This window comes from Diorhabda sublineata, chromosome 1 (genome assembly GCF_026230105.1).
Source record: "Diorhabda sublineata isolate icDioSubl1.1 chromosome 1, icDioSubl1.1, whole genome shotgun sequence".
Lineage (NCBI taxonomy): Eukaryota > Metazoa > Arthropoda > Insecta > Coleoptera > Chrysomelidae > Diorhabda > Diorhabda sublineata.
In genome coordinates this window covers 31,079,456-31,096,249 of record NC_079474.1, presented here as the reverse complement: position 1 = coordinate 31,096,249, position 16,794 = coordinate 31,079,456, and the positions used below count along the sequence as shown (strand labels likewise).

Here is a 16,794-nt window from a genome sequence, read left to right as displayed (position 1 = left end):
GAGCACGAAATAATCTAAGGAGGTTAAATCTGACGTAAAAGATGTATGGGGTAGCAATTTTGAGCATTGGCCATTTCAATAACGAATATGTTAGCTGGTGCATTGTCTTGAAGAAACAACGCTTTCTTTATAACCAAATGCGGCGGTTTTTACGTGATGTCTTCGCTTAAACATTGCAATAAGTTTGCATAATACTCCACGTTGATAGTTTTTTTAAAATAGTCAATGACATATCTTGCTGCAGATGGAATGGTCTTTGCTATCTTTGGAGCCGGTTCTTCCTTTTTAGTCCATTGTTTTGATTGTTTTTGTTCCATTGTGAACAAACGTGGCACCCCATGTCCAGATTTTCAGTTAATATGCCATGTACCGCACTTTTTGAAATGTCTACTATGTCTGTTAACTCGCGCAATTTCAGTGGACGATCATCCTGTACAGCTTTATGAATTTTCTGTCATTTTTTGGTAAGGTTAGGTACTTCTGGGACCATCCTCGTAGACAGACCTTACGTACAAGCATAGACTCTTTTAGTATTTCGTTACAAGAGGTAATGAGTGAGCAGCCTTGTATATATTTTTTTATACTTACCGAGCTAAAGACTGTATTTTTTCTTCGCCTTCATAATAGGAATCAAAATTCAATAAAGCCCAAACAAAATATATTGAAGAACATGTTTGTAACGGAAAAAAGTGGTTTTTTGTTTAAAATTATAAATTATAGACTTTTAAATCATCACACATCACTTCCACTGGTTGTATTTTAATTTATCTGAAAGGAGGTGCAAATTTTCCTTCGCTTTATTCCTGTTTCTCAGATATTCAGGGTGGATGTTGAATAAGGCCTACAATGCTTCCATTCGAAAGCCTGATGAATCGAAAAAGAAATAATCACTATTTTGAAATACTCCTGCATGTGAGATTATTATATAGACGATTCTGATTGATGACTCAGACATGCCATTCGAATATTTTTATTTTTCATACTTTTATTCTATTCCAGAAATCATATTAATTAAAGATAAAGCCCTATTTCTGCTAAACACACTTAATGATTACGGCGGCGTCCGAACATTAGCAGATTATAATATTCTTCAATTGTTCACATCATTATGCGATTAAGAATTAAGCGCAACGTTTTTTGCGTCACTTAAGACTGACAAGAATGTAATTTTTTGATAAGTAACATCAAAGTAAAGAATGGAATTTATAAATATACTAGCCAAGATGTAGAAATAGAACTTCCGAGAACAGTATTTTTCCCAGTGAACCATTATAGTTTTCAAAATAGTTTTTAGAAACGGTTGGTGAAAATTACATAAATAGCTCAAAGTTCTCCAAGTAGTAATTATCATCGTCATATATATCAAATAGGCATTCTGTCGTAGTTGACCTGAAACTGCAAAAGGTCGATGCTCTTTGAGTACCAAAAACGATGTCCTTTGAAAATGTAAGCAAGTACCTAGAACCTTCAATCATCATGAAGTAAGCGATGAGGCTCGTTTGAGTGTTGAATCCTCACACGTCATGCTGAGCACTCACAGAAGACGTGGACTAGAGTTTTTTTGTCCTACATTCACCAGCAGCATTTTGTACCATTCTTGATGCCTATAGTATGGATATGTCTAATGTCCAGTCTTTTAATTGGAATACTTGGAATACTAGAGGCAAAAGTGTCCGGTCGTCAAGGATGGAAGTACTGAACACGAAATATTACACTATGATTCACAATAAAGTGAGGTTATGAAGTAAGCATATTTTTTTTGCATTGTCGTGAATTAAATGATTTTTTGTGAGTGTGATTTCATGTGTAGCGCAGTTATCGACGGTAGTATGAATCAATCACAAGCTTCATTAACATTACTGTTTTGTGAACCATTCTTCACGGCTTAATACAGAATATTTTTATTGTTATATGACTTTAGGGAAAACATGTTCACTTGTGTTTTTACCAAGATTTCAATATGCATGAAAATACGGTTGTATTCTTAATATTTATTCAAATCAATATTCAGTGAGATCAATTTACCAACAATTTAAGATATTTTTTAAAATTGGCAAGTGAAAACAGAAAATATACATTTAATTATAACGAAACAGTGTTTTTTAAATTAGGAAAATCAATTTAACATAGTTTTTTCCACCTTATTCCACTAGTTTGCCATATAGTAACTTTATATATACAATTTTATAGTAATTTAAGACTAAGGTGAGATTGAATGAATACGAACTTCTCATTTATAATAATAAAATTTTGGCGCTTAACAGTTAATACTTGAATAAATTAAAATATTATTATTCCTCTTTAAAATTGGTAAATTTAGATTTGAAAATTGTTCATATGAAAATGATAATTGGTAATAAAATTTGATGTTAATTTCATAAATCAAAATCTTCAATTTGGATGAAATCTACATGTTGTTATTCGAGATTTTTTAAGTAGTCAAAATAATTCAATCTCAAATACACCCCATACAGCTGGTTAATCCTGGTTAAATATTTTTTAACTATTTTTGTTAATTCCTTATATATTTGTCATATTTTTTAGCTTATGTACTTTAAACTCTAGTTTCTAGTTCGTATTTCAATTCTTTAAATCCACTCTTTGCTTCGTATTGTTTTATTTTAATGTGTCATTTTTTTGATTCTCTTTCCTACCGATTTTGTTCATAATACATAATCAGATTCTATGAGGATTCTCATTATAATTGTTCAAATCGTTTTCTTAGCATCACATTTGACTGTTTTATTGTTTAAAATTCTATTTTTCAGTTTAATACTTCTATTCGTCTATCTATGCAACCAGCATAAGACTTGTGCGTCTAACTATGCAACCAGCATAACAAGTAGGCGTATTTTTAGTTGCATACTAAGAGCATCATGAGAAACCATAATAATAATAACGAAACTCAAAAATTTAAATATAAATATATATATAATATTTATATAAAATAGATATATTTTATATAAAAAAGAATCAAAGTGCTAGCTAAGTATGAAATAATATTTATTCATCTGCAGGTATACAACATTTCTGATTCCAATTTAGTTTGATAATTTTATTTTTCATTTTTTTGCAATTATTACTAACGGTTAGTGAGATATATTATTTTGATTAATTCCATAACTTAAATATGCAGAGTCAAAAATTTTTAACCATGAAATTACTGTTTTACTTACTACGTTTGCGCACAAAGCATTAAAATTATAAAACGAGAAGTCAAATAGGGGGACGAGGAATGTAGAAAAAATGTCGGGTCATTTACACAGGTATAGTACAGGAATATTATCAAAACTTCTCAGCCTCTCCAATGGCGTTTCTTGTTATAGTGCGGGGATATTTGAAAAGGAATTTTTTGGGCAATATCACGATTAATTTAAATATCCTTAGAAACATCTTTGGTATATCGTTTCAAATAAAGTTGATGTTGTTCTCTATTTCTTGTAAGGATGAAGTAATGAAGCTATTATGTAAACGAGGACAGTATCTACAATTTACTTTTTTGAATCAGTGATTTTTGAATCTGATTATTGTTTTGGTATTTGTTAAATACGGTGGATTATTGAATTCAATTTCCAGTAATTAATACAAAGAGGTATCACAAGAAAATTATCAGTATTGCAACAACTTATTACTAAATTCTCATGGAAATGCGAATATTGTTGGGGAAATTGAAGAGCGAAAATTATTGCATCGGATAGTTCATTTTCAACTTGTTCAAATTATTCGGAACAACTTTCATCGAAAAGTAAATAAAATGATAATTTCTATAGGTTGTTCAATATGATATGTCATTCAATAAGTCAAGGCATCATTAGCCTCTTCGCTTCGGTCCTCTCATGATTTTTAGGAACAAGTTTAATGTAAATCGGTTATCCGCTTACGCCCATCTAATCAAAATTGAAGCGTCACAGTATTTCTATAGAATTGGAACACTTTAATATAGTGTACTAACACAAGAAAAGTCGTTCTTTGGAAGGGCTCCTATTTGTATACGTTCATTTTTCTTACTTAGGTTGACACATCAACAGATCTTCTTAGGTTATATTTTCCTAGGATTATGTATCCCTGTCTCAAACCTCGTAGATTGGTCAAGTGACTGTTTTTACCCCTATCTATCTCATTTTTCAGTTGATTTTACAAAAGGGCTCAGGTCATATGAAGGTTTGATTCCGCAACTATTATACGTGATGATTCGTCTCACTATCGCTCATAAATCCATAGCAGGATCATTGAGTTATACCCCCATTATTTCCTGCGAAATTTGTGCACACTATTTGTGCTTTTGTAGTTAGTTCCTTTTTTATTTCTCACCAAGGAGTTTACATCTAGAGTTTATCTCAGATATCAGTTTTTCATCCAAAGACGGTGGTCATAGAAGCTATTCACGTGAAGGGCGTTCAAGTGCAATTGCGCCAGAAATAATAGTAAAAATCCAAGATATGATAATGCAATATCGTTTATTATCCGAAAAAGATACAAAAGAAGTCTCGATAGGGGTGAAATCTTTGGTAAGAGAAAGATCTATTAAAATTGAGTGCCGCTTGCTCGACTATCGAAACAATGATTTTTTGTATTGTTTTATAAATAAAATATGAGACTAAGGAACCTGGTAATTCAGCTTCAAAAATAGTTACATTTCAAAAATCGGATGATTAAGGTGTAAGTATCAATTTTTTCAATATACATAAGAAATTTTGTTGGTTATCTGCTTATAAACCAATAAACGTAAAGTTTCATTGTAATTATTTGGAAAAACTAGAAAATTCGTCAAAAAATAGTTGGTTTAAGTTAAAAAATAATTCTTAACTGCACCCTTTCCAAATATCCTCGTGAAAATCGGAGAATGAAAGTGAAAACTGTTGCAATATTCTTTCTATTCGCCAGATTTGGATCCCTATGACTTCTGCCTCACGTATCAAAAAATAATTTTCATAGACCATAAAATAGTATTTTTCTTATCGAGAAAAAGCAATCTAATGATTCCAATGATACCGTTTCAAAAAACTATCAATACTTTTGAATAATGATTAGTTTTGACTCATTTATTTTCAATGTTATTCCAATCAAATCTGCGCATTAAATCGAAAATCATAATTTGACACTTGACATGGGTAAAACAATGAAGTCTCATAATTTTCGTAAACGTTTAATCAACGCCAACTCCTATTTCAAAATGTTATACTCCGAAGATAGTGTTGAGAAGTTTCAGTTGATCCTAAGGGAACTTCTAACACAATGTTAGTACGGTTCCAGAGTACAGGCTTTATCTTTTTCTCGAAGGGGCTCCGCAAGTAGACAGGCATCGTTTCAAAATTCGCACGAAACTCTATGCAAAATAGTTCTCAACTAAAACTTTAATTAGTTCAGTACAAATTTTTTAGTAGTAATAAGATATTTCTATATTCACTAAACAGTTCCCAATTACATTTTAGACTATAATTGAAAACACTGGGTAACTTATAATTAAAATGCACAGACCAAATCGGTAGCAAAACAATTTGTTAGAATTAAATCAAAACAAATTTCTTACTGTTAAATAAGTGGGAAAATTGGTATTAAATCAATATAGAATAAAACAGAAAAAATAATGAAATAAATAGAAGTTTGATATGTCGAAAGGGATTTAAAGAGAAAATGATAAAGAAGAACTGACAAAATAATGGTAAAAGATATATTTGAAATGTAGGGAATGTTTAGAAGCTACTAGGTATTATTTTGATGAATTTTTTAAGAACTAATTAAAGGAGACGTGGAATTTATCAAAAAATGCCTGCAGGTTGTTAACAATATTTTCATAACGGTTCCACAACCATCATTTCAACTTTAGATTATGATTTTTGGTTGTGTAATTAAACTATATAATATATATAATAATAATATAATTATATTACAGTACAATTATTCGGAGTGGTTAAATCGATCGATGTATATTCATATTTTATATACGATGAATTGTGGAAAATATTTTTGAACATCTTATTTGCTCAATCATTATGTTGAATCAATTTCTTACACATATTTGAGATCTAGAAAAAGCTTGTTTTGTTATTTACTATCTCATTTTCATAGAGAGTTTTTATATATATTCGAGACTACATACTTATACAGGGTGCCGTATAAAAAAATATATATGGAATTATTTCTAAAACAAAAAATTTCCCAAGCTCGAGCCATTCCAAGATATCATTCCATTTTAAAACTTGGCGAATTAAATAATTTTGAGTTTTTTATGTTGATTTTTTGTTCTGTTGTAGTATAAGGGGGAGAAATCAGTATTTCTTATCTTATCGTTCAAGAAAATGGGTCCTCAAGTGCAAATTCTGGATAATTTTGTATAATTTTCATTTTTTGAACTGAGTGAAATTTGATCGAAGATAATGATAGCTTTTTAGTTGTTCAAAGAAAGTTGATTGAAAATTATGATTTAAAGAACATTCTTAAGCACTGGGCCTAAGAAACATTGTTTTGAATGCTTGTGAGCAGTTTATAAAATAATTTAAAAAATAATAAATGGAAGAAATGTTTTATGCAACAATGTGGTTAACAATGGAAATTCAAAATTTGAATTCATTATAACTTTGTTTGCTAAATTTAAAGTCTTTAAATATTTTCGCAAAATCCAAAATTGTGAGCAAGAAATTTAGTCCCCCTAATTTTGGTATAAATATTGGTAATAATTAAAAACTTGAAATAAAAATTTTTTATAAGGTAAACAGGTATACAACTTCTCTCGTCGTTTGTTTATCTCACCTTTTTATTAATTCTTTTTACTCGTATCCAGTGAAGGAATTCTTGTCTTTTAGACACACTTCGAAGTATTCAAAATTAGGAAACGCATTTGAAAACCCATGTTATTGGACTACTATTTCATATGAAATATTTCATTAAGGAGTATATTTTCGAAAATATCACTTTAATTCCTTTTTCATTTTAAAACATTTGTGAGATTCATAATCCTTCTGGAGGTGGGCTGAAAAAGTTATACCTTCATAATTTTTTGTATGTCAAGGAGTGTACCTAAAACTGAAATAAAAATACACAATTTACGAGAAAATATACGTTCCCTACAAAGCTGCAAATGGTTCTGTGAATGGAAAAAAAAACAATAAATATGAATATAGAGAAAAGGAAATAATAATTAAGGACGAAGGCTTTTTAATTTAGGTTAGGTTCACAAAACTGAAATGAAGCACACGATGAATATGATGTACCTTTCTGCTTACTGGGTGGTATTTAGTTCATTGAATTTGCAGTTGCTTTTTGATTAACATTTCTAACGCGCATCATTTCTTAAAACAAGATCGAGAAAGGTAGATACACGAAAAGGCCAAAAACAAAAATTGAAATATATACGGATTAACAAATATAAAGCAGGTGTGTGAAAATAATCCTCATTTTACATAATAAATACCGTTGCATCGAGATCATCGAAGTAAAAATATTTTAATGATGTCAGAATCGACATATTGATTTATTTCAGAGGTAATGTTACATACCACAATAAAAAACGCTTCTAATACTGACAAAGACTGAGAAAAAACTTGTTTTTGTTCTCTAGAATGCCTTATGCCTTAGAGAATTAACATACTTACTCTTTCTTCAACCATTTTTCTACTATTTCCTATCATCTGGTACTCCATTCATTTGTTCCATTGTTTTTCCCTATTTTGCTCCTCTCTGTGCTACTTATTGAAAATCACGTTTCTCTGAGTCTTCCTCACCTTCTTTTCTTATGTCTTTTAGCTTCTATCAGTCGTCTTGTTAGGATTTATGGTGTTCTTCTCTTCATGTGTCCGAACCAGTTTAAACGTCTTGTAACTATTATGTTTTCTAGTGGTTTTTGTTTAAGCTTTTCTATAATTTGTTATCCTATCTGTTCTCGTTTTTGTTGTTTCACGTCTATTCTGTGTCTTTTTCTTCATTATCTAAATTTCACTTTTACATTGTCATTCAACAAAATCCAGAAGAAAAACTATTAGATATTTGGATATTTCATCGTATTAAGTACATAAGCTTTTGGTATGATAAACATTTGCAAAAATTTCCATATCAACATGGAATATAATGTAACGAGTGCCTGATAATATAATTAATAGAATTTGAATCCTCTGCATGTAGTTAATATTTAATACTAGCTAATTGAGAATATCAGTTAGATAATTTTGAAACATTGTTAATACAATTACAAAAAATGTACCACTGAATTCGAATTTAATACAATACAATATGAAGAGTGTGTGCGAAATATATTGAAAATTATTTAGCACCTATAACTTCAGCAGATTAAAAAAATTATCCAAATTCAAGTATATTATTTCCAATATAGTTGCAATTATAATAAAAAATCAAATTATATTACATAGGAATACAATTCAATAAATCGTTATGAAAAATTTTCTTTGTACTCAAAATTACACAAACCAATATTTACAATATACAAATGAATCCTAGCAAAATTTCTATTTGAAAACATGCTTCCTTTCGGCACTTTTCATGCTGTTGCATTTCCAGTTTTAATATTGAATAAATTCATCATTACAGGAGAAAATTGATGGATAATTCATAGGCATCTAGAAGATATTTCAAAAATAAAACGAAATGACAAAGAACAATCTTTCCTAAATGTGAAAGTACGTTAAAGTAATAATATGTATTCGTGAAATGGGATGAGGATTGTTGTGTACTTATATTGTAGACAAAAATTTAGAAAATAGTTGTTTTTTTCGATAAATAAAGAGATAGAAATCTTCACTTTCATCTGCGGATTTTCCCCCATTGATATTTTCCGCGCAAACAATTGATCTAAATAGAAAAAAATCAATAATTTTCTGTATAATGATAATTGAAACGTAATATTCAAGGTAAAAAACGTGTCAGTAAAATTATTTACCACCAAAATGTTCAAACTTTTCAATTCCATATATTTCCAATATTTTGTTTGTGACAGATTCAGCATCAGATTATTCGAATAAAGATTTACGATAGTTGAAAGTGTAGTGTCAAGACATTCGTTTTCAAAATTAGAATTTAGGACTTTCGTAACCAACATTTAGACAGCAGAAGAAGAAAGATGAAGACAATGTAAGTAGAAAGTCAATTCGTGATGAATTGATCATTTGACAAGAAGTCTTCGAATTCTTTGATCAAAAATTGTGTCATCTTCTACTATCAATGAATTAAGTAGAAGAAATCCAGCTAAGACACGAAGGTACCAATGGCCACCTTTTTGGAAATATGTTCTGTTCTCTTGAAGTTTATTGCATGGATTATCTACATATTTATCATTTAGAAAGGACAGAAATCTACGTTTTTTAAGAACTATTATATATATAAATGTAAAACCTTTGTTTGACATATTCAAAACAAGTCTCATACAATTTAGTTACAGATAATTCTAGAAACTATTAAAAAAATATATTTATAGGACAATAAACGTCATCTTGCGGTACCCCTTTACAAAAAAAAACAGGTACCATTTTGAATTGGGACCTAAACACGGGAGATTTTCCCTATCGTCAAATAGTGTTGCATAAGAGTGAAATTTTCTTAGTGCAACTCACATTAAAGTTCTTAGTGTACAATTCGCTTTCTAATTACCACCAATAAAAGATGATGAATCGAAATTCATACATCGTTAAGCATAAGTACAACGAGAAAGTGACATAAACAAAACAATATTACACTGAGAAATGTGTTGATGAAACACCACAGGACGATAGGGGAATTATTTCCTCAAATGTTAAGTATTAACACGCACATTGCCGACAGTAGCCGTTATCAATAGACGACTAATGGGTCTAGAAGTTAACAGTAAGCCAACAAAACGTAGGAAATGAACGCTAACGCGCCCAAAGAGGGACCCATTCTCTGATTGCCGCCGTGTTGCATCGCCTCGGGATGTTCACCTATAACATAAAAAAAATATAAAAATAACTAAATTGAAATAAACATCAATATTGCATCAATTTTATGATTCTATAAATATGATCATGAATATCATTAGTTCGAGATAATTCTTGTGATAGCATAAGCTTGGAGTTGAGTAGATTCAATTTTTTTCCACAAATACACTTTTTGGAGATACATTTTTTCCTCTTCAAACTTTTTCCAACTACGTCATTTCTCTTAAGTGAAATATTTAATTATATCATTGAATAGTGTCACCATTCTTGAGGTGAGAACAGCATTACGTGGCTTCTTATTATCAATGACGTTCAATTAGAGCGTGAAGTATGTTTTATTGCATGATAGTTTGACGATTTGCAACTATAAAGAAAACTACTCAAAATTTCTCTTCAGTTTCTTTTCTTAACATTAGTTCGTTGGTTATTTTTTTGTAAGTAATTCCACAAAAACATATAAATCGTGAACAAGTATATTTTAGTTTAAACATGAGATCAGTTCTCTGAACAGGATTTCTATACTATCACCAGAATAATTATTATAAATAAAAAGTATTATAAAAAACCTACTCAATTGTATTTGAATCAAATATAGCAGACTTTGCTTGCCAAAATTCCTATGGTGTCCTTTTTTTGATTGTACCTTTTCAAATCGAAGCTAGTGTCTGGTATTAAGGTGTATGGGATTGTTGTTTACAAAACTAACAGCAAGAGTCAAGGCCAAGATTCATGGATTAGTTACAAAATGAGAAACTACAATTTATTTGAATTTCTTAAATTATTCACAGTTAATGAATTCCAGCATATTTCATATCAATTTGAGAGCTAATCACACTATCTTCCACCTAGTTATTTAACAAATAATGATATATATCTTAAATAAATAAAGTTTTCTGTGTGTGGGTCATCCGATTATATTTGAGTTTTTTCAATTTCTTATTTCTTAGGACTTTTGATATGTTTACGTTCCTAAATCTTCTTGATTTGAGATCTCTTCTGTTTTAAAATTAGTTCAAAATATTTTGATAAAGACTTAAATAAAAGTCGAAACGTCTATTTCATCCATATTTCAAAAATTATTTAAAAAAACTAATTTTGGAACAGAAGAGACCTTATATCAAGAAGATTTAGAAACATAAATATATTTTAGAGATGGAAGGTCTTGTACAGAAAAAGTGTTCTAGTTTTATCTTTAGAGCAATTGATGGATATATAGAACACAGAAAGAATTTATTAGTATACTTCTCTATAGCTCTAAAAACTTGGGAAAAGAAATGCAAATGATTAGGGTATTACGTGGAAACGATAGAAATGACTTAAAATACCTGGCACGCAAACTGTGAATAAACGAGAATACAAAAGACATAAAATTAGGTATAGAACAAAGACATTTTAGCGAGATGTTAGATCTATAAATATTAGGAGTTATTTTTAACTATGAACGAACATATACAGAAATGGGATGTAAAATAAGCACAGTAAGAGCAATAACAAAATGGAATATAATGGATTACTTCAATAGGCAAACAACGAAAATTGTGAATCTACAATGCAATGATTAGGACGTTAGTATATGAAGACTAAAAGATTAATAAAGAAAAAATGGACGTCTCAAGAAGAACAAATAGAGTCAAGGTTAGATAGGGTCAGAAACAGCACTATAAAAAAGCAAATGGACCTGAAAGTAACAACATATTAAGGAAAAGCACTTGTTTTGGTACGGGCATGTGTAGAGTATGGTAGAGGAAAGTTGCATGGAACAATAAAATGAATTTTGAATGATGAGAGCTGTAGCGGCAGAAAATATTGGCAACGAGACATTGCACAAAGTCCTTGGACGTTTCAATTATTTTACCATTATTATTTTCTACCAAACGTTCTGGATTGTTAAAAAAAGAGCTGCAGTAGTTTCCGAAAACTTCATTATATCATAACAAAGTTTACTATAATATCTCTAAGAGTCAAGAAACTCTTACAGGGATCAAATTGAGCTTTTTTTAAAAATAAAAAATCTAGAAATAAAAACGGGTGATGTTAATATAACAGTTGAATATATTATCCCGAAAGCACATACACGGTTAACGCATATTTACATTGAAAACAAGAAAATTGGTATGTATCAATATAAGGTAACATAGAATCGTTGTTAATATCCAGCTATGCATTATAAAGTAAGATATGTTGCTAAATTTTGCCCATTCAGTTAAATGGTAAATTGAGATTTTCATCCGCAATGTGTGATTGGAATATTGATTAACAAGCAAATATTATGTCTGGAACGTGAACTGAACCGAAATAATGGACATGAAAAGTGGTTTTCAGCTTGAAATGATAAAGCGGACCCGTACTGCGCATAACGGAAAAAAAATATATTTTCACTTTGTTGTTTGATTTCAAAACTCGACAAATCAATTCGAAAAACAAATACGAGGCAGTGTTTGATATTCCAACAATCTACATAAAAAACTACCAACGAACAAGTGGCAAACATAAAAAAATAGATTCAATCAACAAGGGAGAAAACAAAGAATAGTTATTAACGTCTAAAAAAAGAACCACGTTGAATAAAATGAGAAATTTGAAGAAGACAATGGAGAATAGAACATCAAGAATTCAAACAGATTCGAAAATATGGTGCGAATCGATAAATATTGGAGTGATCAATGTGTTTCTAACTTGATGTCAAATTATAAACAAAATATTTGTTTCGTGGCATATTGCAACATACACAAAAAAATATAAAGAAAATCATCACGCAAAAAATTTAAATTAATGGGTTAATAAAAATAACAATATATCGTGAGCTATTGGTTGTGGCAACATCATTACGGAAAATTAAAGATTAATGTGTCATCTATCCGATTTCATTTCATTTGGGCTTCCCCTCACTTGGTCTACTTAACCTGGTCCCTTCTAGTGCTTCACACTGAGACAAGGTCATAACTGAATTTTCTAATTCTTTCTTATCTATGTCCGATCGTTCGTTTGCTTTATATGGGAATCTTCATTCCGCAGATGGCTTTCGTGGCAGAGTATGGTAATTATCTTATCAAATCCATGACGTATTTACAGTCCCTAACCAACTTTACCTCAAGATTTGTCAAGGTCCTTGTGAATGGGGGATTTTACCACTAATAAAATGATTCGAATACAGAATGAGTGTGAGTGTGAATGAGTATCATGAAAATCATCTAAACCAAAGGTTAAGAAATTATATAAGTATATAATATACTATTGTTAAAAATCATATCAAAGTTATAAAAGATGGTAGGTAATTATGTTCAGGATCCAGATACCTGACAAGCTCATTGATGTCAGGTATCATATTCGTTGTAGTTATTTTGAGAATTGATGGGAGATGTTCATTCGTAAGTCTAGTGCGATATTTGCCATTTAGACTGAAAAAATCTTAACTCACTATTAACTTTACGTTTCTGTGACATTATACCAAAATCGTAACAATTATGGAACTCGACACAACAATTGTGGATAGGGCATGCACACGACACAATCGAATGAACAATACCTACACAATCACTAGTTCGCAGTACAATTAAAATCCTTTTCCAACCGTATCGCTTCGATTTCTGGACTCAACTGACTCACGTCGCGCCGACGCACTCGTTTTATACGGTTAAGGGAAGTTCTAGTCTGAGCTCGAAGCGCGTGGAAGATTCTATCGTTATCGACAAATAATAGGATATTTCCGCTTGCTGCTAAGAGTTGGCGATACTGTCTTTCTCTCTCGCGCTGCCTTTGAAAGTACATCCGTAAACTTGAGAGTACGAGTATTTAAAACATCCGTAGATGAATCGAATGAACTCTAAAAGCTCTAAAAAAACACGATTCTTCTTTCTGTGATACATTGCGATCGCCAGGGACCGGAAGCGGCCCGCGGGCCGTATCTTTGACTTGACTAATCTAAACCATTCAGACGAATCATTCGAGGATTTAATGCAGTTGTACAAGTGAAATTAAGAAGAAAGAGTACAAGAAGTAGTTGAAAGGTTTAGTAAAGTAAAAATGATATCATTAGTTGCACTAGTTTACAGTACATTTACAATATTTAGATAATCTAGATGAGAGTGTATGTCAAGAAAAAATTATAGTAGGGTTTACTTCTATTTCGTTTTGATAAAGCAATAGTTATTAATAAGGCAGCAAATATGATTTATTGCTGGGGAAATATTTATAAATATAGTGAAAAAAAAAGTTTTTATGCGAAATCCGCATAATTTTTTCTTACCAATCTGATGATATTTGATAAATGTGCTCTTCTAACTTTCACAAAAATTCCAGCACTATATCAAGTTTTGATATTAATCATAAGTATAATTTGACTTTAAAACATATATTTCCATTTCATATGTAAAAGTTTATGTTGTAGATTATTGCTAAATCACTAGACACTCCTAAAATTTATGGGTACCTAATTTGAGAAGCATACCAACTATACGATAGATGAAATTCAAACTTATCGTTATTAGATTTTATTCCAATGTTCAATTCCGTTAAAAAATGTACGGATGTATCTTGAAAATATTTTCTTTCTCTCCTTTTTATTAATACTTCTGTAATAGGAATATTATCTTGTACGGTCTCAGGAGAGCAAAAACGCCATCCTTTAAAGAAACTTCATGTTTTATGCAAAAATTTTATAAAGACCTGCGTACTGTACTTCGAAAGACTAATTACACAAGAAAAACAGAATAAAATAATTCATTAATATGCATGAGAGATAGGAAGAAGGGCGTTTTATGAAAACTAATTGAAAGTGAAGTGTGAGACATTTTCTTGGATGGTCATAATGTTGAGAAAAAAGATTCTATGGAGGATAAAATTATACGACAATTTCAAAGAACACTCAAGAAAGCTTTGAGAGATTAAAATATAATTATTTTTTAACATACAGCAGATATTTCAAGAAATAAATTCAAAATACAATTGACGATGTTGCTCTATAGTTTGATTAGAAAATTGTTCAATTTAGCTACATTTATTTCAACGGCACTTTTAATTATACTCATTTAAATCGATTTGTCACTCAAGGAAATACTTTATTTTGAAATAACAAAAAACACGAATAAAAGTAAAAACATGATAGATCCGAAAACCAAATTGAAATTACGATAATGATAAAAAACAAGGAAAGAACCGCCAACAATTACAAACGACAAAAAACGATTCTTTATTCAAGACCAACTATTCCAGAAAAGTTTCTTATCACTAAATCAGGACAGGCTAGAAAGCAAGTGAGAGTACAATGGGAAGAGACGATGGAAAAAACTAAGGCTACAAAAAAATGAAAAGAAAGTTTGTGAAAATTAGAAACAGTACTAATAAATCAATTTAGAGTTGTATCAATCATTTGAATACATTGTAGTTCCTTAGCATTTCTAAATCTATTAATTAATATCAATGTATTGTTCTATTTGTCATTTTTTTGGTCCTGAAGCCTTCCACCGTTTTCAAAATAATAAAATATTAATTTTAAATGGGAGTTTCTGGTTAATGGATTTCTATTTGAGAATATTCGAGAAACTAGTCGAACATTCTTAATTCAATCTCGTTCAAAAAGGTGGTAAAAGTCCCTGTACGCGACTTCGGATTTTGAAGTGAAGTAATTAAATTCCACGATTGAGAATGCCGAACGCGTTGACCTTTGTAGTCGGGATTTTCTCTAGAATATTTAATTTGATCATCATTATACAATAGGGTTTAAAAAAACGACTGTTGCTAGAAACTCTTGAGTGTTTCGTTAATTACATTTTTCTTTTAACGAGAGAGAAGACATAAAAAAAGATTTATTTAAAATTAGGTTTCGAAGTATATATCCTTTATAGATTCCGTTTCAAGAGACGACGTTTTTATATTTATGTAAAGAAAATATATTTACTTTAATTACTACCTCTACAGAGTGTCGTATTAGCAGACAGTGACATGCATGGTCAAACAACAAAACTCACTCTTGGGTTCTGTGGGTCGAACGGAATGACATGACACTAAAGCGACGTTCCATGTCAATTCAGTCATTTTGTTGACGTTTAATAAATCATTTCTTTAAAACAAATTATTGTTAATTATTTGCAGTTAGGAACTGATACTATGATTCATAAACAATAAATTCGTTTCTTCTACCTCAACGAAGTTGTGTTCTGATTATTCTGATTATTAGGGTCATACCTTCTATATATAATATGCATGTGGCAACTGTGGCCATTAGCAAAAGTATCTATACATAATATAATTTTTGTTTAAAGGAATAGTTGAATTAAGTTAAGGAATTATGCTATAAAATCCAATGAATTCAAGTTTGAAAATTAGATATTTTGGAAATGAACTGCTCTTCTTCCATAATCTGAATCAGTTTATTTACTTCATACGCTGAATTTAAAATTAAGCATAAATATCAAATTTTTTCATTTTCTCAAATGGAACCACCCGATTTTTTCTATTTTAATGCATTCAGGAGTAAAAATTGAAGCAAATTCATGTAGTACTTTCCTATACCTGAACATTACCGTTATCCAGATATTGAAGTTAAAGTCAAATTTTTTACAAAAATAAATAATTATACAAGAAGTAGGCATTTTTAGAAAAAAGTTTTTAGACAGAAGTATACTAAAATTTTACGTAGATTTCAAAAATGTATACATAGTGTGCTTATTTAAAATACAAAGTTACAGTTGACTTCCGATTCTACCGGAAGTCGACCATCTTTGAAAATATTGTAGTTAAAAAGATCGTATCCGAAAACTCAAACGTAGAACTCATGATTTTACTATTTTCCCATATACATATAGTTTTAACTCGTCGTGGGACACCCTTTATTGTTCCGGGACTTGATAAATAAATTTATAACATGAAATAAAAGTTCTCATTCAACCCCTCG

The 16,794-nt window shown here is 30.2% G+C and overlaps 1 protein-coding gene across 2 annotated transcripts in view; it reads right to left on the bottom strand.

Annotated features, from left to right (window-relative positions):
- Nucleotides 1–2,988: 2,988 nt before the first annotated feature.
- LOC130447763 (lachesin-like) overlaps nucleotides 2,989–16,794 on the bottom strand; it is a 399,219-nt gene continuing 385,413 nt past the window's right edge. For both annotated transcript variants that reach the window (XM_056784763.1, XM_056784755.1), the window contains exon 6: nucleotides 2,989–9,905. In XM_056784763.1, the coding sequence (XP_056640741.1) occupies nucleotides 9,805–9,905 (101 nt within the window). In that variant the 3' untranslated portion in view covers nucleotides 2,989–9,804. The remainder of the gene's footprint in view (nucleotides 9,906–16,794) is intronic.